Below are 24,869 nucleotides of genomic sequence, written 5' to 3'. Positions count from 1 at the left end.
CACACACACTGAAAACTGACTTTTCGGTGGATTTTCAGGAAAACACATATTTTAGAGGATTTTTTAATATGTTTTAATGAACAAACAAACGCTTTTTAGGTACAATGAGGCCCCACATTATCCATCATTCACGTAAAAACATTTTGTTCCACTATTCACTTTACGCTCCTTTCCGAGAACCCCACCTGTACACCTGCTGCGGGTTCCAGCTAACCGCCGACCGGTGACGTCGCCCCCTCACCAGCCACACCCCCCTCACCGGCCCGTAACGAGGATGACAAGTTGTTTTTGAGAGCGCGTGTGTGACTGCTCGCTCGGCGCGTGGCTCCACCAACGATTTGGTTCCAGAGAGCGCTCGCGCCTTCAAACGTCAAACCACCCACAACGACAATCACAGGGACTTCCGGTCAGCACTTTCAAAATAATCATAAAATATGAAGCCTTGAAACGTATTTCGCAGTAAAAAAAAAATGTTTCGCGCGTTTCATTTAATGTTCCCCGTTAAAACACCTTCACAGTTAGACCTAGCATGCTGCCTAAAATAGAAAACTAAAGATCAAAGTTAAATAGAAAGAGTCACGTTAGAAGAGAGGAGCAAATAAATCACACTAAACAGTCATTAAATGACACAAGATGAGACTATGATATTGCATGCAGAAGCAAATGTTAATGATATTTAAAAAGCAAATATGAACAGATGTGGTTGACACGAATAAAAAAAAAGATGGTTGCTCTGACAAACAGGTGCAATATGTCCTATTATTTTTTTTTAAAGTTGACACTGCCAGTCGTGTCTTTATTAAAAGAGAGAAAAAAAGATTTTCTTCAGTAATTGAGATGACATGAAAATTGACCACTTGATGGCAGCAACAAGTAGCGAAACGACAGAGAAATGAACTAAGGATAGTAAGCTCTCAATAAGAATACAGTAAATCGTCATTTTTGTCGAGGTTGACATTTTTGTCAGCACAGTGAGCCATTAATTTAAAAATCTACGTGAAAAAACACAAAGCCTATTAAGCTTTGACTTTGAAAGCCAGACCACCCTGTTTCCGGTGATGCTCTCAGTAACTCTCGCTAATTTTACGCAGCTGGAGCGGCTCGCGTCTGCACGCGCGCCTCGCGCTTCTCTCCGCTGAATACAAACGGACGTCTTCGGAGGAGACGACAGAACTGCTTTGAGGGGCTTTATTCTCCTCACACATATTTGTTTTTGTCGCCTGTTGACCATGGGAACACAAACTGACGAACGGGGTCCGGTAAAATCGGTCGGAGGAGCCGTTCAGTGACAGCTGCTGGTCTCTGACTGACAGACAGACCGGTGAAACGTGACGGACAGGTAAACCGCTGTGCGTCTCAAATCAATGGCCTGGGGAATAAGGACAACAGAAAATATGCTGTAGGGTGAAGTGGTGCGTTTTTTTGGACTTCACCGCGTTGTGGCTGAAGTATGGGGCCGTTGTAGCCGGTAAAGCGGAGACTGGCGGTTTGTGTCTGGTTTTGTCTGCGCTCCGTCCCCTCCGGTGGACAGAACTGAAGAGACTGGAGACACGGACGGAGACAGGGCTGTTTTTGTGTCGGCTGTTTCGGCGGAGACATGGCAGCGGCTATTGCCAGCGGTTTGATCCGGCAGAAGCGACAGGCGAGGGAGCAGCACGCCCACCGACCGACCACTCACCGGCGGCGGAAAAGCCCCGGTAAGAAGCAGGGGCTGTGCAACGGGAACCTGGTCGACATCTTCTCCAAAGTCCGGATATTCGGCTTGAAGAAGAGGAGGCTACGGAGACAAGGTGTGGGGGGAAACGGGGGGCGGACACACGCGCGCATGCATGCATGCACACAGGCAACCGCACGCGCGGCGATAGATTGATATGCATATGCACGCGCGCTTCTACACACACGCATAAAACGCACGCACACACCCCAATCATGCATAAACACAGACTGACAGACTCGCCCCCCCCCCCCTTTTCCTTTTCCCCTCTGTCCTCTCTCTCGCACGCACACACACACACACACACACACACACACACACACACACACACACACACACACACACACACACACACACACACACACACACACACACACACACACACACTGTCATGTCTTGTAGTGCCCTATGGTTCAGTAGTTTCCAGGTACATCCATTATTGAAGCCACAGATTAGTCTGTCTGGTCTCTCTCTCTCCGTCTGTCTCTCCGTGCATCTCTGCCTCGCTCTCTCATTTTCACCGTGATCAGACTTTGCCTGAACATTAGCAGAATGTCGGACTTGACACAATGACAGGAACAAAATTAACACCTCGCTCTTATTTTGAAGTGACACTTTGCTCCGCGTAATTCTGATATTTCTCTGGGTGTGAAGAAGAGGCAGGTTTTGGCTCGCGTGGAGGTCAAAAAGTAAAAGTGAAAATGTCCACCGTTGACACGTCCCAGTGGACATCGCTGTTAACGTCCCTGCACAGAGAAGTGATCAGACACGAGCGAATGCAGATTGATGAGCGTGTTGTGATTGTGCGCGGTGGTAAGCGCTCAATAGCAGAGGCGATAAGTGCTGTTGTAATCAATTGATTGTGTGAGAAACCAGCAGGTGACGGCGCGTGGAGGGACGGATGAAGGGGGGAGAGAAGGAGGCAGGAAACGAGGGACAGAGGAGGAGAGAGGAGAGGCGAGTGGAGGAGTCACGTTGGTGGGAATTGGTTTTCACCAGTTTGGACTGGTGAGTGCCGGGAAGACGTGGGAGCTGAGAGGCAGGTTCCAGATCGTGGTGGGAGTTGCTCCTCTTTTCTTTTTGTCGCCTCCTCTCCTCATGTCGGCCTCACTTCCTCCTCCCTTCCTTTTTCCTTTTTTCCCTGCCATCTTTCACCCTTCTACGTTTTACTTACTTTTGCTCCTTTTTTGTCCTTCCACCCTTCATCAACACCCTCCTCTCCATTTTTTCCTCCCTTTTCGTCCTTCCTCTGATTTTTTCTTCTCTTCCGCCCTTCGTTCATTTAGAAGGAGCAGACAAACAGCCTCCTCTCCTCCCTCCATCTTTCCTCTTACCTTTTTTCCTCACATCCTCTCCTATGTTACCCTTAGTTCCCCCCTTCTCTTCCCCCTTCTTCACCCCACTCCCTAACCTTGTTTCTCCTCCTCCTCCTCCTCCTCCACCTGCTCCACCCCTCCTTCACCTCCATCAGCTCTTTTTATGTCATCCAGTCCTCCTCACCTTAGATCTTTTCAGCCTCTCTCCTTTTTGGGAAGAATAGTCTCCTTCCATCTCTTCTCATTTTTATTATTTGCTTCTCTCCTCCTTCCCCCCCCTTCATCCCCCTTCTCCTCACCTCCTTTCCTCTCCATCTTTTCTCATTTCTCCTTTTACCTTCTTCCCTTTTCCATTTTCTTTTCCTCACATCATCCTCAGTTCCTCTTCATTTTCTCCCTTACCTCATATCTTCCTCTCATCTTCTCCTCATCTCTTCTTCCATCCTAACCTTCCCTCCACCATCTCTTCATCCCCTTTTCCAGCTTCATTTTGTTTTTCCTCCCCCTTTTCAGCCTCCTCTCCTCTCCATATTGCCCTCACCTACCTTCCTCTCCCTCATTGCCTCCTTCTCTCCTCCTGTCTTAGCTTCAGTTCTTCTTATCCCTTCCTCCTTTTCCCTTTTGTCACCTTTCTCTACTACCTCCCCTGTTCTCCTCCTCCTCACCGCTCCCTCTCCTTCATAATCCCCTTCTTTTCATCCCTCCATCCCTTCTTTCATATTTGGAAGGACTGGATGAAAACAGCCTCCTCTTCTCTCCTTCGCTCGCCTTTCTCTTTCTTTTGTCTCCTCCTCCTCCTCTCTTGTCTCGTCTGCATTTTAGTTCCTTCTTTCAGTTTTAGACATTTTTTTGTCATCTTCCTCCCTTACCCTCTTTCTTCTCCTCCTCCTCGACCCATCAGCCCTCCTCCTCTCCACCCAATCCTCCCCACATACCTTACATCTCCTCATCCCTCCTTCCAGCTTCATTTTAATTTCTTTCCTCCCTCCTCTCCTCCTTTTTGCTCCTTCCCTCTGTCCCTCCTCTGTGTTCCCAGCTGTGAGGGCTGCTGGTGAAAGCTTGGCAACGTCTACAATGTCTGTACTCTGTGTGTGTGTGTGTGTGTGTGTGTGTGTGTGTGTGTGTGTGTGTGTGTGTGAGAGAGATTTGCCAGCATCCCCTACTGTCTTCCAGAGGTTTTGTGAAGGAGAGGCAGAAAGACTCAAACTGATCTGCAGCCTCCATATCTCGATCAAAGGTTCAGTACAGCTTGAATTTACATGCTTTTATCAGTTTGACTGACGTGGAGTCAGATTTTTATTAAAAATGTGACATCGGTCCACTTGCGACATGATGGAGGCGATGTCTCGTCCGCAGCTAGTCCCAGTATGTTGTTATTAGTAATTAGAAGTGTGAGTGGAGAATTCACGGCACTGGTGTGGGAGGATTTCACTCAACGCTATTTAAACCGTGCAGTGAAATCAGCCTCATTAAAGAGCTGCTAACCCACCTAAAACTACTTCACCAGTCAGATTCAGAGTGGGGGATTTGATGGCGACATGATGGGCAGGATTTCCCCGCCAAATTAAAGGATAATCACTGCCACAAAACACTGGGTTTTGGTGACTTCAATCAGGAAATAAATAAGCGGCTTCAAGGAATTCACATCGGCTGAGTCACAACAGCAGCCGGGAGAGGTTTTCTGATATTACACGCTGCGCTGAAACGCACCTGCTGTAATACATCCACGTCAGACAGGGCTTGAAACCTATGTGTGGATGCAAAGCCGGGCTGGAAGCTGCACGCTCCGGGTTTGATTCAGCAGCATTTAAGATACGAAAACACATTTTACACCAGCTTTTATAAATTAAAGAAACGTGACGCGTTGTGGAAAAAAAGATAAGAGACAATAAATTGAATTTCCAGCAGCTTCGTCTGGTCGTGCGTCACACAAACAAGGCCAGAGAGATTGAAATGTGACTGATTTCAGTGCGTCTGCAGTGGGCAGCGCGTGTTGGTCTCTGCTCTGCTCTGACAGACGGATGCTGGGCAGGTACTTTGAATCATAAAGCAGCAAGAAATATCACGGCTGTCAGTCGGAGTGATATTTACGTAAAGCATGAAAATATACTGTCTCATTGGTAGGAAAGAGGAAATGCAGCTGAAGTGGGGGAGTAAGTGTCTTATTTTCATTATCGAGTCATACGTCAATAGTTTTTTTGATCCATTGTTTAGTCTATAAAATCAGTTTTTCCCGCAGCCCGAGGCGATGCATTCAAATGTCATGTTAGTCAGTTATATTGTCCTGTTTTTCAGCCCAAATAAGACACCAAAGGCCCACATCTATTGTGCACAACAGAGGGTCCCGTCCTCACCGAGCCATGAACCCTGCGTAGTGACCGAGAGGATGAGATTACAGATATGACAAAATAAGGATTTACTGCTGAATTGAGGAGCTTAGCGATGCATGAGGACCTTCTGTCCACTCACGTTGATGGGAGCCTGTTGCACATTTCCAGGTGAGGATACCCCAGGGGAACTTTTAATAAAGAAAACAGCCTAAAACTGAGAAAAATATTATTATTATCAGTAAATGGAAGAAAATGTAATAAGAAGCACTTCTCCCATCTGGTCCCTGATCACCTTGAGATCCCCCAGGAGGGACAAGAGGAGGACGCTAAGTAAAAAGACATCTCAGCCGCTCTTTCGCCACATGATCCTGACCCCAGCTTGGAGAATCATTGTTAGTAAAACGGGTTTCCACAGATCAGAAAACCAGTGCCAGCGTTTGTCACGTTAAAGCTGTTAGTGCTGGTTAATGTGTGGCTGTGTGGTTAACACTGTCACCTCTGTTTGTCTATATGTTTACACTGCGATGGACTGGCTGTCTGTACAGGGTGTGTGGGGGGGGTTCCCTGGCCTTTCGATCAGTGCATAATGATCAGCAGGTATTGACAGATGTCATTGGTGTCACTCTCCGCATTGTATTCTTGTCAAGGCAGAAAAAACCTCTGAATTGAGTGACACATAACAGGCTGCGTCATTGCTTCCACATTCGAGCTGTAGGACGTTTACCGTAGCTCAACCACATCTGAATGGTTCTTAACCAGAAATCACCCTTTCAGAGTGCTTCTCTAATCACCGACGGCTCTGATGTAAATGAGGATGAAACGCTGCTCGTGGGTTCTTCACTTGGGCGCCGTTGTTTGGCGAGGTGGTGCGTGTGGAGAAGAGGGAGAGAGAAGGTCTTGAATGCATCGCCTGTGTGAGACACCCATGTTGATGCTTGGTACCGTGTTAAACACTGTGTTTAGACTCAGACTGGGGCAAATTATCAGACGATGTGACGCGTCAAATCAGCTGCTCGACGCTCTGACTGATTGAATCAGATCACGTCGTGGTGAGAACGTAGCTGTGTGTGCGCGCGTGCGTGCGCGTGCGTCTGTGCGGATGGGGGAATACCCTTCCACTGGAACGGTCTGGAATCACGAGACTGTTGCCATGGCAACGCGAGGACGGGAATTTCCCTAGTAACAGACGGGATGCGGAGGCTCTGGGAAGAGCGGGAGCATCACCTTGGCGGCTGCGGGAATGTCACTGGAATGGGAGTGAATGGATGGCTGGACGTCAGGTGGATGAATAGACACATAAATAGATGATGAGTTGATGCTGAGTAGATGCAGCAGGACCGTCCCCCGTGGGGGACTATTGATTTTTCATCTGTTGCAGCGGGGAGCCATGCAAACACCAACAATAACTCCATCTGAGACTGTAATTGTGCTCATAATGGGGCTGGATAAAGTGATTAAAAATCTATATCAGCGTAAATGACATGAATGTAACAGCGACAGTCAAACTAATCACCGCAGGGCGAGGATTGCGAGGCGATTGGTGAAACATCTGGCCAGATGTGATTGGCCGTCTTCTCAGTTTAATGACATGGGTGTCAGACAAAATATGCATTTAAATTAGAGTAAACTAATATAGTACAGATAATTCTGAATATAAACGGTAAAAAGATCTACTTTGCATCAAAGTGCAGAGCTGAAGGTTTGATTTAAAATTAGTCCTCACGTGTAATGAATCAGCTCCTCAGAGCGGACGTCACAGCACAAGATGGCATTTTCATTTTTACAGTCACTCAGAGAGAGAAAAAGTTGTTTTTCAGTGCTGCGTGGGGTTGGATATTATTCCAAATTTTATAATACTTGTGTTTTTTTCTCTCCCCAATATCTTGAGAAATGTAAATGTTTTCCTACAAACCCTTAAAAAATTGCGCTGCCTTAAAAATTCCCATCAGCTGAGTCACAACAGCAGCCAGGAGAGGCTTTCTGATATTACTTGCTGCCACTGAAAGGCGCCTGCTGTAATATATCCATATCAGACAGGGTTTGAAGGCAGCGGAAAGACACATGTATAAATGCAAAGCTGGGCTGGAAGGCGCTCTCTCATCTGTGCCTCCAAGTCTGATTGAGCAACATCTACGACACAAAAATACCTTTTATTATCATCCATAAATTAAAAAGGCAGATGGAGCGCAGAAGACATGACACATCCTCGAAAAAGATAAGAGCTAATAAATTAAATTTCCAGCAGCTTCGTCTGGTCGTGCGTCACGCAAACAAGGCCAGAGAGATTGAAATGTGTCTGATTTCAGTGCGTCTGCAGTGGGCAGCGCGTGTTGGTCTCTGCTCTGCTCTGACAGACGGATGCTGGGCAGGTATTTTGAAACATGAAGCAGCAAGAAATATCACAGCTGTCAGTCAGAGTGATATTTACTTAAAGCATGAAAATGTGGACTTTGCTGCACTGTGGTAGGAAAGAAAGAACGCAGGTGCTGCGAGGAGTGTTTGTGCACAGGGTGCAGCTATCAGATGTTTCTATCACCAGTATGTTGATGCTTACATGAAAGAAGGAAACATGCATATCATCAACAGTGCAAAATCCAAATACATTGATGAAAAGAAAATTAGAAAAATGATCAAAAATTCAAATTAATGACTTGAACTCGCTTAAATGCAGTTGCACAAGAACTCCGCCTAAATAAAAAAGTCGAAAACTGGCAAAAATCCCAGTAAATATATGATTAAAGAATAATTAAACAAGCATTCATTAGGAGTTTATTTACGAGGGACAATGCAGAAAACAACATAACAGGATATAAAAACAAGATGCAGATACTTTTCTACATAAAAAGGTGGCAGCATACCGTCCTTACCAGGAGAAAATTAGTAAAATTGAGCGTAATAAATAGTCTCATAGATTACAATTACGATCATATGGGTGGATGTGTGTTTTCAGTCTGATTTCCAGCAGCCTCGCACCCACATGTGATGTGCACGTCGCTGCGCTCCTCCTGCTCGTGGGGGATCCTTTCACAGCTGTCGCTCTAATCGAACTCAGATTCATTATTGACGGCTCCTCACAACATGCTAAGCAGTGTGCTGGGAGGTTTGTCAGTTCAAGTGCTGGTTGCAAGCTTCAGTGCTCCTCTTCCCTCCTTCTCCCCTGCTGCACAAGATGGATCCTTCACAAAGATGGAAAACACCCCCGCTTCTCTCTCTGTCTCTCTCTCTCTCTCTCTCATGCACACACACACACACACACACACACACCCTTCATAAACTGGGTCAGTTTTGGCTTTCTTCTGTCCCTGTGCATTAGGGCACACCTTTATGCATCCACTCTCCGTCTCTCTCTCTCACACACATGTTCAAAGGGGATTTCCACCCTGCTTCAGCTGCGCCGGCGAAGGCGACGTCACTGATCTGGTGTGTGTTTTATGGAGGGAGAATGGGTGTGGTCACGTCATGTAAGCGTGCGTGACGAGCCGTTTGAGATAATCAGCGTGTGTGTTTACGTGGAAAAAGCGCGCTGTCTACCTACAGAGAGTCACACAGTGGAAACCTGCCTGTCTGTACCTGCTGGAGAAGCATCAATATTATATCACCTCATGCAGGTGTCTCCATCTTTATCCAGTGACTCAGTCTTTGTCCCTCAGCTCTTTCCCGTCCCCTTTGTGAGACGCAAGGAACAAACAGCGAGAGGCAAAAGTGGCAGCATCATTTCAGCCATTTAAGTGTATTACAGTGCACTCATAGAGCATCTGTGTTAAACATTATAAATAAGCTCCACACAGTCATCTAAGTTTGATGAAGGGAATCGAACCTACAAGCAGATAGTGGTCAATATATAAACAGTAGATGCAAAGCCATTACGAAACTGCTCTGGACCATCAGAGGTTCAGAAATAATTTATCAATGTTACTCAAGTGGAACAATGACCACGAAGGAAGGATTAGTCCAAGAATCCTGCTATGGATTGGATGTGCCTGACTACCCTCTCCACAGGAAATCCCTCAGGATGCAGCACGCGGTCACGTTGAACTGTACTGAATCCCAAACCTGCCGCTCAGGATAGGTGCAGAAATTGAATTCTGGGGGTGAATTTGCAGATAAATGGTTTTGCCTCATCTTAATTTTTATTTGCTGTGTGGCGTGCAGCGCGTACTCAACTGTTCTTCCTCCTCTGTCCTTGTCTGTGTCGTGTAGAACCACAGCTGAAGGGCATAGTGACCAGGTTGTTCTGCAGGCAGGGCTTCTATCTCCAGATGGGCCAGGATGGAAGTCTGGATGGGACCAAAGACGACAGCACCAACTCCTGTAAGTAGACTCACCACTCACACCGTGATGTTTAGACCACCAGGTGAGCTCAGATATTAAAAGGCCTCATTTAGAAAATAGCCAAAAAGATCCAGAGATACACAAATAGGATGTTTAGTGAAAATAATGAAAAGCTCAATCAGTAAAATAATAAAACCTTAAGGATTAAATAAAGCAATTAAAATTAAGCCACAACAAGAACAGCTGGAAGGGACATAAGATGAAATTAAAGCAGCATTTTAATTGCCACAAGGATAAAAAAGAGGTAAACAGGCCTAATACGTTTATATATTAGACATGTTTCCTGCTACAGTAGCACTTCACAAAGAATAGCAATTATGTTTGCTTCAAAACATGTTATGGGTAATGTATAACTGTAATTTCTGAGACACGGGGCTTCCTGCTGACGGTGCATTCGCTTTAAGCATTCAGCTCTGCCACTGATGGTTGTTTAAATCAGGATATTGACCAGAGTTGTTGCACAGAGCTGATCCCAGAGAGACTTTCCACAACACAGCCGCAGTGACGAGTAAGATGCAGTCACCTCAACGACACAACGCAGCTTAACGAAAGGCGTGTGCAGTCATTTTCAGGAGTTACATGGTCGTTTTTCTTGACAATGCATGAATGTAGGCAGTGCAGCTGAGAGGAGAGACCAAAGAGAGAAGGAGCATCGCTGCTCAAAACAACACCGGGGAGGGTTGCAAAATCAAAATTTCATCAGTGCGAAGGGAAAGCCGTGACAGCCTCCATCAAGGCCACATAATTATTAAGAGATGATCTGTCTCTTGTCCTAGATTGACTTAATGAAGGTGTTTTTTTTCCCTGGCTGTGAAAAGGTGAGACCAGCAGGAAAGATCTCGTTATTCTAAAAACCATTAAAAGCTTAAAGTGCTTTGATCTAAATGACCGGCAGCCATTTTTAATGTTCAATCGGAGGATTTTGTTTTTTAAATCCTAGGTTATCGGACCTCTGCACCCAATACTGCCATCACGGAGGAGCTGCAGGTGGCTGTCTTATTGATTGCTGATTAATGATTAATGGAGCTTTTTCTATATGCTGATCAGTAATCACTACAGCAGAGCCTCACTGGTTTGAAGTGTCCGTCCCACACTGGCTGAGCTGGTCGCTCTCTGCCATCGGCCTGTTGCAGCAATGTCCCACTTGTTTACTCCAATTTCTTTATTTTTTTTGGCAAACGTCTTCATATCAATCTTTGGCAAACGTTCACATCCCGATTTTTGAAATTTCTGCCACCGCTCGGCGTGCAGATCAAACAGGATTCGCTGCAGCTCCCACTTGTTGCCAAGCTTCATTTTCCATTTGTTTGTCAGTCTTTTCTGAGCCGTGTTCAGCAGAGGGGAGACATCAGTGACATTTCCTGCAGCATTTAAAGCGAGGGTTGTTACCATCCCTAATCAGCTGGGTGCATATCTTTATGTTAATGAAGGCTGTGCATGAGCGTGATGGTGGTTTAGAAAGTGTGATACTTACCAAGGATGATTACTTGCAGGTGTACTTTCGCATATTTAATAAATCCTTCTGCTCAACTCTGAATGCTGTCAATGTTGGTTCCAAGAGAGATTTAACAACCATTTCTATGCAACCTTGATTAATGAGGGCAATGATATCCCAGGTGTAATCAGCTCTTGATTAGACAGAAAAGGGCTGTTGGTTCCAAACATAACGTCCACTGTCATGGCCTTTTGTTGCAGGTCATTGTTTTAGTGCATTAATACTGACTGTGTGTATATTTCCTCATGCATGAAATAAAAGATGCCATTGTCTTTGGAGAATCCTCTGCTGTTGTGAAACGTCGATCAGCCCGTCATGCTGTCCAGTGTCAATAAAGCCTGCTCAAAATAGCATCAGCACACTGGAGGGGAAGCTTCTCACGGTGTCTTTTAATTCACTGGAATCAGCAGCTTCAACACTTTTCCGGCCGGCGCTTCTTAAAAGTTGAAATAAACGGCGGTCCTTCGACTTGGCCGACCACAGCGGCCGTCTTTTAATTCAATCATCACTCTGGCTTATCTCTCCATACTGGAGAGGGCAACAACGTGCAAGAAGTTACACAATTCAGCTTTAGAGGATTAATTAAGAGTCAAGTGTGTTTAGACGGCCATATCTTTGACTCATGGCTGGATTAGTTGTGTAAGCTAATGTGGGCATGATTGGACAAAAGTATTCAACTGGAGGAATATTCAAAATAAAAACAGTTTGCAGAGAGGTCTGTGGATTGATCAGGGGTAATTTGGCCAGCACATACAAACAAGATGAAACACCTGAGACAATGCACCAACATGCTGAATGCATGCAGACAGGCAGGATTCACCTTGACCTTGGTTTGACTTTGTTTCTGTCATCGCAGCTCGACTGTATGTGCCGTCAGCTAACTGCTAACTCTCTGATGAATGAAAAGAGGCATAAGGTTTAAAGCCTGAAAGGTCAACAAATGACATAATAATGGTCCCATTTTCACATGAGAGAGGAGGTGGACACAGATCACAATGCAAAATTAATAATGATAATTTTCAAGCTTCACCATTGTCATTTTATGCTTTCGAGCAAAATGTCAATGACTCTCTTGCTGCAGCTCCTCCGTCATTGTGTAATGGGACTTTTGGAAGCTTCCTTATTTGATCATTGATTGGTGATTGGTCCCCTGAGATGAATGTGATATTTGCTCATTTGTTATGTTGATTTATTGTCAATTGTTGCTGCTAATTCTGACTTTTTCACACGGTATGAGAGATGTTTGTGAACACTTGTGCTGAACCTCCAAAGGCATGTTCACACACCTTTAAATCCCGCAAACAAGACCTTTTATTGGTTTACAACTCTGACAGTCATCACATGATTTCCCTTTGAGCCCTCGGTTTATTGACTTCAGTAACACACTGTATTTACACTCCAGATGAGTTCAGATTTAAGTATTATAATTTATCAGCATGGTCACTGATTCCAGTGGGTGGGTCTGATAACTTACAGTATATGATGGAGATAATCTATAGATTAAACATTCACCCCTTCTGAAAAATAGTGATGTAACCTTAATTGTATAGAGCTATAGACAGATTAGATTAGGATTAGAATTGATTTTTCAAGCAGTGATGTGAATTTTTGGTCAATTTTCTGCGAAACAGGGACTCTGAAAGCCTTGCAAGCAGCCCCCGGAGGCCAAGCTGCTTCTTCACCTCACGACCTAACCAAACTGAGCAACTGACATTTCAGTTCACAGAGCACACACGCACACACAAACACACACACATGCACACACACTGAGTTTGTCTGTTTTTGTCCTCAGCTCTGTTTAACTTAATTCCTGTGGGTCTGAGAGTTGTGGCCATCCAATCAGTCAAGACTGGCCTCTACATCGCCATGAACGGGGAGGGTCACCTCTACTCATCGGTGAGCATTCACACGCATGCACGCACGCACACACACGCACACACACACACAGTATGCAAGTATGAACCCAGAAGAAAGAGGACAGCGTCCGCAAGTTCTGTTGAATTTTCTGTACTTGTGTCTGTCAGATTTGTTTAAGATGTGCATAAAAACATCAAATCGTTGACGTTAGAGAGACACAACAGTATGGAAGACATGATTGGACAGAAGGGGGAAAGAGGTGGAGAAGAGTAACTGGAGGGCAAGTGAAGCAGAGGAGGAGCGTTTGGCTGCGAGCAGACCTGCTTGAGTAGAATATGAATTATTTGCATGCTGACTCTTCAGAGAGAGTTCACACTCCTCCACTGACGTCTCCTTGCCCTCACATCATCCCTCTCTCCTCCCCTTCATTTCTTTTTTTGGGTGGAGATGACAGGAGCCAGAGAGGAGGGGAAAGGAGGTGATGGGAGGAGAAGAGGGGTAATGGAGAGAGGTTACAGGGGAGTAGACGTGGATGGGAGGGGAGAAGAAAGGAGGGGAGGAGATGAAAGGAGGGAAATGAAAGGGAGAGGTGAGGGGGAATAAAGGTGAGGTCAGGACAAATCATGAAAGAGAGGGGAGAAGAAAAGATGGGTGGGAGGCAAAAGAAAGGAGGTGAGGAAGAAATAGGGCAAGGACAATGAGGAGGAAAAGACGGACAGGAAAGAGGAAAAATGTTGTAGACTGCTGGAGGAAAAGGTTGTGGCCAGAAGAGGAGACAATGGAGAGGAAGGAGGAAAAAGGTTTCAGACGGAAGAGAAAAAGATGGCGAGGAAGAAGGGAAAACGTTGGAGACAAAGGGACGAGGGGAAGAGAAAGGAGTAATTGGGAGGAGAAAGAAAGGAGATCTGTGCTGCTCTGCTGGGCTTTCTCAGTCTGTCGCTGAAAGTCACAGATGCATGAGGGCTTCCTGTAAATAATTGAAGAGGGGGAGTCCCCCCCTACACACACACACACACACACACATGCACACACACTCTAACACACACAGTAGAAATCCCTCTAAAGCTGCGTAGAGGGAAAGCGAGGATGTTTGATCAGGTTCCATCTCTGAGACTGATGTGCAGGCAGCTACGTGATAAGGAACATATAGATGACATACAGCAGGTCTAATTGATCACCGTGTTTGCACTGATCGATGCTTCGGCCCTGGCAGGTGCAGTGTGTTGAAATGTGTGGTAAAGGTGGTGCCTGAGGAGATACTCATTAAACATTACAAGGGTGCCACGGCAGCCACAGTTTGTTTCATCCCGGTGTCATCCTTTATGTATTTGTGTAATTGGTTGGTTCGGGTTCACATGGACCGAGCTGCTTGTTTATCGTCTTTCATCCAGTCGGGTTAGTTATTGTAGAGGTGTCAGGAAGTCGATACGAATCAGACTCTAGTTTCTGTGGCGTCAACTAAACACGGTGCGGTTGTCAGCAGTCTTTGCTGTAATACCTTTGAGATGCTGCTTTTTGCCCTTGGAGGATTTTTTATGGAACAATATGTTGAGTAGCAGATGTCAGCACGCCTTCTTGGAGGTGTATCTTGCTTTTTTTGCTTATAGTACATTTGTGTATTGCTCATTTAATGACCTCTGCAGTATACTGATGTAAAAAACACGCGAGCATGAGCAAACAAATCCATTTTCCTGGTAAAAGCGCACATCATTGAGTGGGAGCATCAGCACAGTATGACTGCACGGTAATAATTATAATCATGATGCACTGAATGCTGAATACAGTGTCCATGAAGAGGTGCAATGTGTAATTAATGGTGTTTGATTTAATTGCGTGTAAGAACTTTTATGGTGAATCAAAAAATATAAAATTCACATTCAAGAATTCAAAACTTCTCAGTATAAACAAGGTGAATCTTCGTATGTCTAAGGGATGTCACCAACTTTTTTTCAATTATCAATTAACCATTCAATTCGGCAATCAATCCTTTAGTCTATCATTCAATAGCATAACATTTAAAAAGTTTTTTTTTGGCAAATAAATCATCAGTTATCAGAATTGTTGATGATCCTTTCCATCGATCCACTAATCAACTACTTGTTACAGAACTTTTTTCTGTAGTTTTTGGTAGTATTTATCTTGGCTTTTTCATACTTCAATATATATAGCAGCATAGTGCTGTCAAAATATTTTTACAATTGTGATATCAGTTTTATTCATATTGCCTATCCCTGTCTCAAAAACCAAAATTTAGGACATTTCCTGGTAACGTGCAACAGTTTTTGAGCTTGTTGTTAAATTTCTGCTTCTCTGCCCTCGATGAGATTTTTTATCCTCTTATTGCAAATTGTTAATGATGTACTGCAAACTTAGTTATACACGGTAGGACTATCGTATTAATCCCAGATCCCAAGCATCTGGCGGTTGTGCGTGTACGTGTCCTGTGTGTGTGTGTCTTGGTCTTGGGCATGTGTGTGTGCAGCTAACAGATGGCACAGTGTGCAATGAGCTGCTATGTGATAATTATGGAGCATGCTGGGGAAAGTGGGAAAAAAAGTGCTGATGAGTTTGGGACTGTGTGTGTTTATGTGTGAATGAGGGTTGGAGTGACGAGAGTGTTCCTGTGCAAAAAGTGTGTGTGTGTTTGCGTGTGTGCGTGGGTGTATCAGTGTGTTTGGGTACGTAGGTGTCAGGATGTCAGCTGTGAGATGAAAGATGAAGACGACTTTTTCTGTAAAATCTTCACACATTTGCTGTAACACACCACTGTTGCTGCTACTCCTCATATTATTATTATCTTCTTCTTCTACTACTGCAGGAAGAGGGTGAGAAAACCGTTATTAGGTTAAAGAAGAGTGCAAATACACAGGTGATTTTAAAGGTAACTGACGTACGTAACGTAATTCTCCAAAGAGAAGCTCTTTCTTCAGGATAAGATGTTATAATGTGTATAATGTATCTCGACCATGACTTATGCTCGTCTACAACAGAGCTCCCCCTAAAATCTGCTTGTTTTGAAAATCTGAATTGTGCTGACTGTCCACCAGCCAAGATTAGAAATGGAAATGTATTCCTTCATGCCAGCTCCTGTGAGTCAGACTGTTAGAGCCCCAGTCTGTCTGCTGGAGAGGTCCTTGGAGCCCAAACACCATCAGTTCAAGTCCATCCTCCATCCATCTCTGCCATCCTCTTGTTGCTCCTTTCACTGCCCTCCCTCCCCCTTTTCTCAGTCCAGGTATCCTCAGGTCACAGAAACATGTTGAAGTAAGTGACGGCAAATAGCCTGCGGTCACATCTGGTCCACTGCAAAAACTCTTGGTCACCTTGAACAAAGTTTAGGTATGTTGCAGAAATCCTGATGAAGCAGCTCAGATTTATGCTAATATAATATATAATTAACACCCCAAATGATGCAGAAGTATCTTAGTGGAGGCCTGTTTGAATTCTCTAAATGCTAAGGAAAGGTTCCTCAATGCTTCCTTTCTTATCTCCTTTAGCATAGCGTGCATTGATCACCCCTCATTAAAGGAAAAGAGATAACGCCATCCCACAATTCCTTGCAGCAACAACACAATCATCTGTCGGTGCACGTTTATGCCGCCTTGTGCCAGTGCAGTCCAGTCTTTTGAATTCTCCTTCCCATATTTCTTCCACCTCGTGAGGTTTTCCGTCAAGGTCGAGGAAAAGTGTTTAGGAAAAGACACAGGATGTCACATTTTTTTGGCTATTTGGCCGCAGCCTGCGCCTCGGTCAAGGTCGTACGGGGGAGTCGCCAGATGAGTGACATGAAAAATAAAAACAGATTATATCGTCGGTTAAATTGCACGTTAAAGGTAAATTAAAGACATGTTTATCTTTTCTTTTTGCACATCTTTAATTGGCTTTCTATTGGGCTGCAACTAACGATTATTTTCATTATTGCTTAATCCACAATGTGATGTTTTATGTATGTAAATTAGACCTTTTCCACATGGTGCATTTGTTCTTCCATTTCCTCGTCACCTTCCCCACTCGGTTGTTTTCCCCTCCACTTCTCTCTCCTCCCGAGCTGCTGCGTGTTGTCATACAACAGGATGTTTTCAACAAACACAGGGGTGTGTGCCCTGTACGTATGTGCATGCGTGTGTGTGTGTCTCGCACATGACTGTGTACGTAGGCGTGCGCTTCCATTCATCACAGTCTGCACAGCACTCAGAGTGAGTCCTGCGACGGCTGGATGAGACGGAAGAGAGGCAGACAGAATAAATGTTAGTCATGTGAGTCATGATGCACACACATGCACAAACACACAATTTGTGGTGAATTCGTTGCCGGTGAGCCTCTTCAAAGGTGCATCTCTGTGCATCATGGTGCTGAAGTGCCACATGGCAGATATCACACTCAAAAGCAGATTTGAACATTTGGTCAAAACTGTCATTCGCTGATGATGTATGTGGAGCTTTTTTCTCTTCCTCCCATAAATCTTTTTTTTACTAATATCAACGCCTGACATACTGTAATGGACTGATGGATACAGAAACCTAAACAAAACCCACACATTCAATGTGATTATAACCTTTAATCAAGACTTTTAGACTGGAACAATCTGAGCTCAGTAAAATGTCTCTGACGCTGCCTTTTTATCCCTAACTTGTCGTGTCAGACTGTGATGATGGACGGCAGGTTTGAGACACAAGGAGAGTAGACTTAGGAAAACCAGATCTAGAGCTCATAACAAAGCACAAGGAGAGCAAAGTGGCTGAGACGTGTTACCAAGCTGGTGAGGACAGCAGTGTGGGAAAGACTGGTGAGGAGATCTGGCTTTATCCTGCGGCTGATGAGTGTGGATTGGCTGCAGATGCGTTGGCTGATTGGCGCTGGGAGCAGGTGTAGGTGAGCCGTGATTGCAGGGAAACGCCCAGTCCAGACACACACAAGGACAGACACAAGGAGAGGCTAACGTGACACAAAGGGACAGGGGGAAAAACACGGGGAAAGGGAGGAGGAAGGAGGCGTCCTGACAGAGAGCGAGAGCACCGATCAGATAACAAGCAGCTGCAGTTGAAAAGCGCATATTCCTGGTAGATGATGCAAATGTACAAACCGTAATGTGAATGGGAATAACTCTGCTGTTTAGCAGCGTGGAGGCTGAGGATAACACGATTGCTTCCTCATAACATTACAATCCCTTGTGCAGTACAGTATGCTGATGCTGAAAAGCCTCCACGCTCATGAATCTATTACTCAAACAGGCCTTACAGGTCGTATTTCCTCGTCTCGCCGGTACCTGAGTCAACAGACTGAGGGCATCCTGATATGAAATGATGGTATTCATATGTAACAGCAGACCCTGTGGTGGCTCTGATCTTAAGAAATAGTCAAAACTTATTCAGATTATTCATTAACAGCCATGTGACCTTCAGGACCGCAGACAGCAGAACCTCTGCTCGAGCACTCAGTGTCATCTATGCATGAAATGTAATAAAAGGCTGCGTTTACCAGCTATCTAGATAAAGTTTTAATATTTTAGAGAGATTCTCTGTTTATACAATCCATTAGTTTCCCAAGCAGTCCTTCAGGAGCGTTTGTGCTGTGAGCTGTTGCTCCAGCTCGAACGCACCTGATCCAATTAGAGGCCACACACTTTCACAACAGCATAACTGGATCAGGTGCGGCGGTCCGGAGTGGTTTAGGGACACCTTGGTGTTCGACGCTGTGACTGGAGTCACATTTATGCTTGGATTCAGTCTGTCTGGGCTCGAGGACATCCTTTCAAGTCCCCGCTCAAACCGCCCTCTTCACTTTTTTGTTTTCGTGTGTCGACACTCCTCCTCCTCGTTCTTCTCTGTGGGCTTCTTTTCTTTAGAATGATTTGTTTACCCACAATTCCCCTGGGTAATTAGTGCTGTGATAATAACTGGTGTTGGAAACAAACACACCCACTCACTGAGCAGTGCACACAAACAGACACGCACACACATACTGTATATATATACATACACAATGGGATGAAAAACAACTTCCTTGAGCTTTGTCGCATTAAGTAATGTTACACGAAGAGCAACTGCACTCCACTTTTAAATGAGAGGGAACAAATCTGAAGGATGCTTCCACATTTTTTCCTCAAGTAAACACTGCGACTGTGTTCAAAACCACCCACTACACTAGCAGTAGATACCGATTTGGCCAAAATGTAGCGTGTAGTGTGCAAACAATAGTAAAATCAGCAGGATGCCAAAATATCTGCAAAGATATCCAACATGCATCGGCCCAGTCGATCTCGTCTACTGTGTCCCGCACTACGCTGGAGCGGCCCCAACACAGCCCACACAACAACGGGTTTGTCAGAATTTGCGTATGCTGTTTCAACTGTGCAGATTCCAGATATCGGCAGTTTTATGAAAATTGCAGATGAATTGAAAAGTTGAGTTGAGAAGCTCCATAATAGCTAGCCAAACCAGCATGGACATTAACATGAGCAAAAACACCATCAACCAGCATGTTTTATGGAAGGAGCATGGCAAACAAGGATGAAGTTCCAAAGCAGCAGAAATACCAGGAGGACGAGCTCCAACTTGTGTTAAATTTAATTAAAGTAAAACCACAAAATTCAGGTGAGTCTGGACACGAGAGTAACCTCTGTCAAACCCACTTACCCGGTGTGTCCGAGCTGCATGTCCTGCAGAAGATCCGTCTGCTGGCACACTGTGCTTAAAGCGTAAGACGCAGGATTGAGATGAATCGAGGGCCCTAATTTGTTATTGACAGTGGAAAACAGTTTTATTAAATATCAGTTTGATTATTTCTGTGGGATTTTACACAAAGAAAACAGGTTTTCTTCAACAACAACTAGAAATGTTGGCGATCACTAGAAGCATGGGCAAACTTGTCTTTGTAGCATTGCCAGCATTGAAGAAAATACACTGGAGGAAGGTTGCATGGTGTGACTTTTTTACATTTTACAGCAGCAAAAATTGACAGTGTTTTGGAAGCAAGCTTACTTATGTAATAAAACATATAATGCAGAGCCATGATATGAAGGTTTAGCTCGTGCCCCTTCTTTCTCGACTGTAGCCTCACCACAGCGCAGTCACATTTTTGAGAAGTGCTACATGTGTGGGCTTTGTGGACGCTTTAACCCATTGATGCACAAGTATAACTCCAGCTTCAGGCAGTCAGTCAGTCTGTTTTTAGCCCATGAATCTGAAGAATCAGACCTTGAAAGGAGCATTTGTGGCCTCGCAGTCATTCAGCAGCTGCCCTGGTCAGCGAGGTCACAGGCCTGAACTCTCCGCCTTCCCTCAGAGGCCATTGTTATGCTATCCATCCAGCTCTTTTCAACACGATGTGCTCCTGATTGTCTGTGGATTAAAGGCTTTGGTAAATTACACCAGAGAAAGAAAATACGCTGGAACAGTAATTCATCAACAGTTAATTGTTGTACCATGAATGTGCTTCTACTGGGAAGCTCCTAGTGGCCAGCAGGGAAGCGGTGGTAGCACTGGGCAGCTCGAGCTGCCAAGTGTTGTTATTAGTGCAGCCTTGCGCTGTGCCAAGGCTTGAGATTGCTTTTTCCCACTCTGTTGTTGAGTTTCTTATTTTTAGGTCGTTAATGAACAAGGGACAAAGCTCTGCCTGCGTCGGTTTAGTATGTTTTGGAGTAGGATGTTTAAGATGTTAATGGGCTGCTCTCTGTCTTATTATGGCTGCCTGTAAAACAGCCGCCGTTCAGGCTGGGGTGCTCGAACGTATGCGTGTGTAATTCAAAGGATAACACCGTGCATGTGTGCCGTGCGTTCACTTCCACGACATGTCTGCAGAGCGCAGAGAAATGACAGAGCGGGAAAGAAATGAGAGGAAAGAGAGGGAGAGAATCCCCTGCTGTTTTTCCAATCAGAAGGCGTCGTCCTCCTCACTGGGTGATTTATTCTCTCTCTTCTCCTTCATGTCCCAATTTTCAACCCCCACCCTCCGTTTCTTTCATTCATTCTTTCTGCCCTCTTCTTTCTGTGGGCAGCTTGTGAACACAGCTATTTAGAAATGACGACAGAAACACTTTGAGGCAGGCCGTGTTGTTAAAATGACTCACCTGCGAGGCTGAGGTTCTCATCTCAAGTCGTTCTTACAGTTCACTTTTTGGCTCTCGATTCAGCGGGGAGTGAATGCTTCTTCTTCAGACGAGGCAGGGAGAGAGAGACGCCTCGACATCAAACATCTTTTATTTTAAAAGCAGCGTTAAATGATGTATGACCTCACTGACCAACATTAATAAGTGTCTGGCACTGCTCTCTGCACACCAGCAAAGATCATCGTCCGGAACAAATGAATAATGAGTCCGGGGTGCAGGTCAAGACTAAATATATATTATTAAGTCAATTCAGTCCAGGAATTAAAAAAAATTAAGCTCTACAGAGGACAATGTTAATACAAATCAGAACCATGGTTGCCAAAGGATCCGACTTGTTGGAGTATCCGTGCATGTCTCACCGACGTCGCCAATAAATAGACCATCCATTCATTATAACCTGTCTTGTTCATTTAGTCACATTTCATATCCCAGCAAGCCCTCCTACACCTCCCTCCATTCATCCCCTAGAGCCACAAGTGTGTGTGCCAGTGTCTGATCCCTCGCAGCTGCGTCCTGGTGTCTCCCAGCCCTGTCTTTCCTAAGTGTCTTCCCGTGTTAGCATGAGTGGACGTGCTAGAGCACAAGGTATAGGACAGGTTTAGGAAATTACCAATCTTTGCGCTCGTGTGTGTATTTCTTTCCCCCCAGCCCCAACACACGCACACACACCCACCCACTGACCCCTCCCTCTCAGCGCTGGTTGGTTGCCACGGCTACAGTGTCGCCTCTCTTCCTCATGTTGCTATGAGACTCGGACCGACAGACCTGAGCTGAATGACAATGTGTCTGTGGCTCTGGCAAGAGGCCCACAACAACCAATAAGAGACGGTCTAGACAAACACTTCCCAATCTCGGGTCTGGGGACCTCGGGGTGATTGTTTGGGTTGGCAGGAGCCTCCTCCGTCGTACGAGGAGTAGTTTATTAACACTATTTTTTCATTTCCTCAGCAATTGTTTCAATGAGAAAATGTGTCAGTCACTGGCTGCTAAATGATTATGAGTTCCTGATTATACGTTGCCCCAAGAAAGGAAGATTGTTATTCAAGAGGAGATGATAGTGATGTGATATTTGTCAGATATGGTCAGTTAAAGCTGCATAAATCCATATTTTTAATGTTAACAAAGATCAGTGACTATGTATAATGTGAAAGGTGCTTCTCGAAGTAATAAACCCAGAGAATTACCACATCCCCTCAGCTCTATGAAGCTTTTTTGCCTCTTTTCGCTCATTGTTTTGGTTTTCTGGCCAACATAAGAATAGTGAAATAGAGAAATAGTTGCTCAATTAATTGATTAGTTGATATACAGAACATTTTTATTCTTGGTTGTTTGGACAAAAGGAGCAATTTTAAGATGTCTCCTTGGGCTCTGGTGGATTTGTCACTGTATAAACTGTTAGTTAATTAACCAAAAGGATCCACTGATTAGTTGATGATCATTAGCTGCAGCGCTAACAGGGAAGTTCGCTATCGCAGACTGTCGTCAGCAACATAAACAGTAGAAAGTTCCTCCTAAAACCATGCATCTGACCTAAGCTGCAGCTTTTTCGGTGTAAATATTGGTTGAGAAGTTGCGCTTTGCTCGTAAGTAATCAGACTCGAGGTTGTCTGGCTTCTCAGACTGCCTCCATCCTGACCCCCCCCCCCCCAAAAAAAAGATTGTTTTATGTCAGGCTGCCTTTTACACTGCTGTGCACACTGCTGTGTCACCGCTGTGACTCAGTAGTGCAAGCGGACACCAGGGAGAGACGATTTTTCTCCCAGTAAGAATAACACCTTGATTCTGTACTGAAATATGCTCCACTGGAGGCGCCGGCAGCCATAGAAAAGAGTTTTGACACATAACAGCAGAGCTGATGTGGGTGGGAGGGTGAGATCTTTTGGGCTTTGTGTCACCGAAATCAATCTGCTTCTTTATCTGTTTAGTTTGTTGTTCGTGTGCTTGCAGAGAGTTTCAGGGTAGAATGACATGGGTTAGAGCAATGCATCATGCAGTCAGCGATGGCTTGCTCCTCCCAATGTGATTTAGTAGTAGTTTTCTGCTACTGAATAGGTGCTCAGAGTGTCCTGTGGAGCTGCCTGCTTCATCAGTCTCACTTTACCTGCTCATAATTTTATTTTCAACATGCTAAAATATAAGTGGAGGTTTGAAAAGTTTTATGTTTGCAGGTGCAGTTGAATAATATCTGATTTGTCTGTCTGTGTCTCCTCAGGAACTGTTTACAGCGGAGTGTAAGTTTAAGGAGTCGGTGTTTGAGAACTACTACGTGATCTACAGCTCTATGCTCTACAGACAGAAGGAGTCGGGCCGGGCCTGGTTTCTGGGCCTCAATAAAGAGGGACAGGCCATGAAAGGCAACAGGGTCAAAAAGACCAAACCAGCTGCACACTTCCTGCCTAAACCTATAGAAGGTAACACGTTTCTCCACACTCACACACACACACACACACACACACACACACACACACACACACACACACACACACACACACACACACACACACACACACAGCAGGGTTAATTCCTTTAGCTGCTGTTTTATTTTCATTTCTGGCTTTAGACCAGATTTCTTCTGCTAAAGTGTTGTTTGGTTTTGTTCCTTTAGTTTTATTGGATTATAGATTAAAGACACACCTTTCGTCCGATTCTTGCTCATCCTTCTCTTACCTTCTCCTTTACTGCTTTTCGTCCATATTTACTCCCATCTCCCGTCCCTCCCTTTCTCCTCCTGTCTCTTCCCTTTCTTTCATCAATTCCGTATCCCTTTCTTCTTCTCCTCTCTTCCCAATACCGCTGTATCTCCTTCATTTCTCCTCCTCCCTCTTTTCTTCCTCCACTCCTCCAGTTGCGATGTACCGAGAGCCTTCTTTGCACGATGTAGGGGAGGCGGTGCCTAAACTCGCCGGGGGCCCGCCTTCCAAAAGCACAACCAGCGAACCGGTGGTCATGAATGGCGGCAAACCAGTCAACAAACCCGACAAGGAGGAGACATAACCCCGCCCCCCTTTTTGCCCTCCCCTGGCCGACCAGAGGCCAGGAAAAGCCAGAGACTCACCTCACTGCTGCGCTCTCAAAAATCTAAAACTGCGACAAAAGTTAACAAAACAAACAACCGCTCGAGTTCTGACTGGTCAGCAGTGGGGCTGCACGTCCCGCCTCACCTCTCTCCCTATTGGATGGATTTGGAGTTGTGGGGCAAGGCCAGAGGGTGAAGAGGAGGATGAAGACAGTAAAGTCAGGCCAGTGCCAGCCAGATATTTTGGACCTGGGACAGTGGCATGCCCTCACGCGGGAGACAAAATGACTTCTTACAAATATAAACAAAACAAAGAAAAAATGGAAAAAAAATGTCGTCTTCACCGGTATTTTTCTGTGACAATCTGTAAGAATGAGGCCCCTGTTTCCTCTCCTGATAGTCCCGTTTTCTGTTGCCAGGTACGCTTGCTTGCTGGTGGCTGCAGACACGCGCACACACATGCACACCCAGAATCGACCGCTTGGATTCGATCTTTGAGTAAATAAAGAACAGATTAAAAACATCAGCAAACAGTGGGCAGAGAGAACACTTAAAGCAGCAAACACTGGTGATTCAGTGGGTGCTTCGTCATCGATCAATTAAGATTTGGCCGAGGACATTCTGCACTGAGCTTAAGACGACTTGAAAATGGCCCTGAATGTGGCATCACGTACAAGGCAAACACACGTTATGACCTGTCCC

General features: G+C 45.1%; 1 protein-coding gene across 2 annotated transcripts in view; it reads left to right on the top strand.

Moving 5' to 3' along the window:
* The window catches only part of LOC139327843 (fibroblast growth factor 14-like), a 43,559-nt gene extending 19,096 nt beyond the window's left edge, over nucleotides 1-24,463 (top strand). Inside the window, exons 1-5 of one of the 2 annotated variants that reach the window (XM_070957850.1) lie at nucleotides 939-1,790; nucleotides 9,561-9,671; nucleotides 12,980-13,083; nucleotides 23,364-23,562; nucleotides 23,997-24,463. In XM_070957850.1, coding sequence (XP_070813951.1) covers nucleotides 1,598-1,790; nucleotides 9,561-9,671; nucleotides 12,980-13,083; nucleotides 23,364-23,562; nucleotides 23,997-24,145 — 756 coding nt within the window. In that variant the 5' untranslated portion in view covers nucleotides 939-1,597 and the 3' untranslated portion in view covers nucleotides 24,146-24,463. Of the gene's footprint in view, nucleotides 1-938; nucleotides 1,791-9,560; nucleotides 9,672-12,979; nucleotides 13,084-23,363; nucleotides 23,563-23,996 lie in introns of those variants that run through there. The other variant, XM_070957849.1, reaches the window with a different exon arrangement.
* Nucleotides 24,464-24,869: the final 406 nt, after the last annotated feature.

Source organism: Chaetodon trifascialis, chromosome 24, assembly GCF_039877785.1.
Source record: "Chaetodon trifascialis isolate fChaTrf1 chromosome 24, fChaTrf1.hap1, whole genome shotgun sequence".
In the NCBI taxonomy this organism is placed as follows: domain Eukaryota; kingdom Metazoa; phylum Chordata; class Actinopteri; order Chaetodontiformes; family Chaetodontidae; genus Chaetodon; species Chaetodon trifascialis.
Note: the sequence above shows the minus strand (reverse complement) of the source record. Positions and strands in the feature narration are given on the sequence as shown.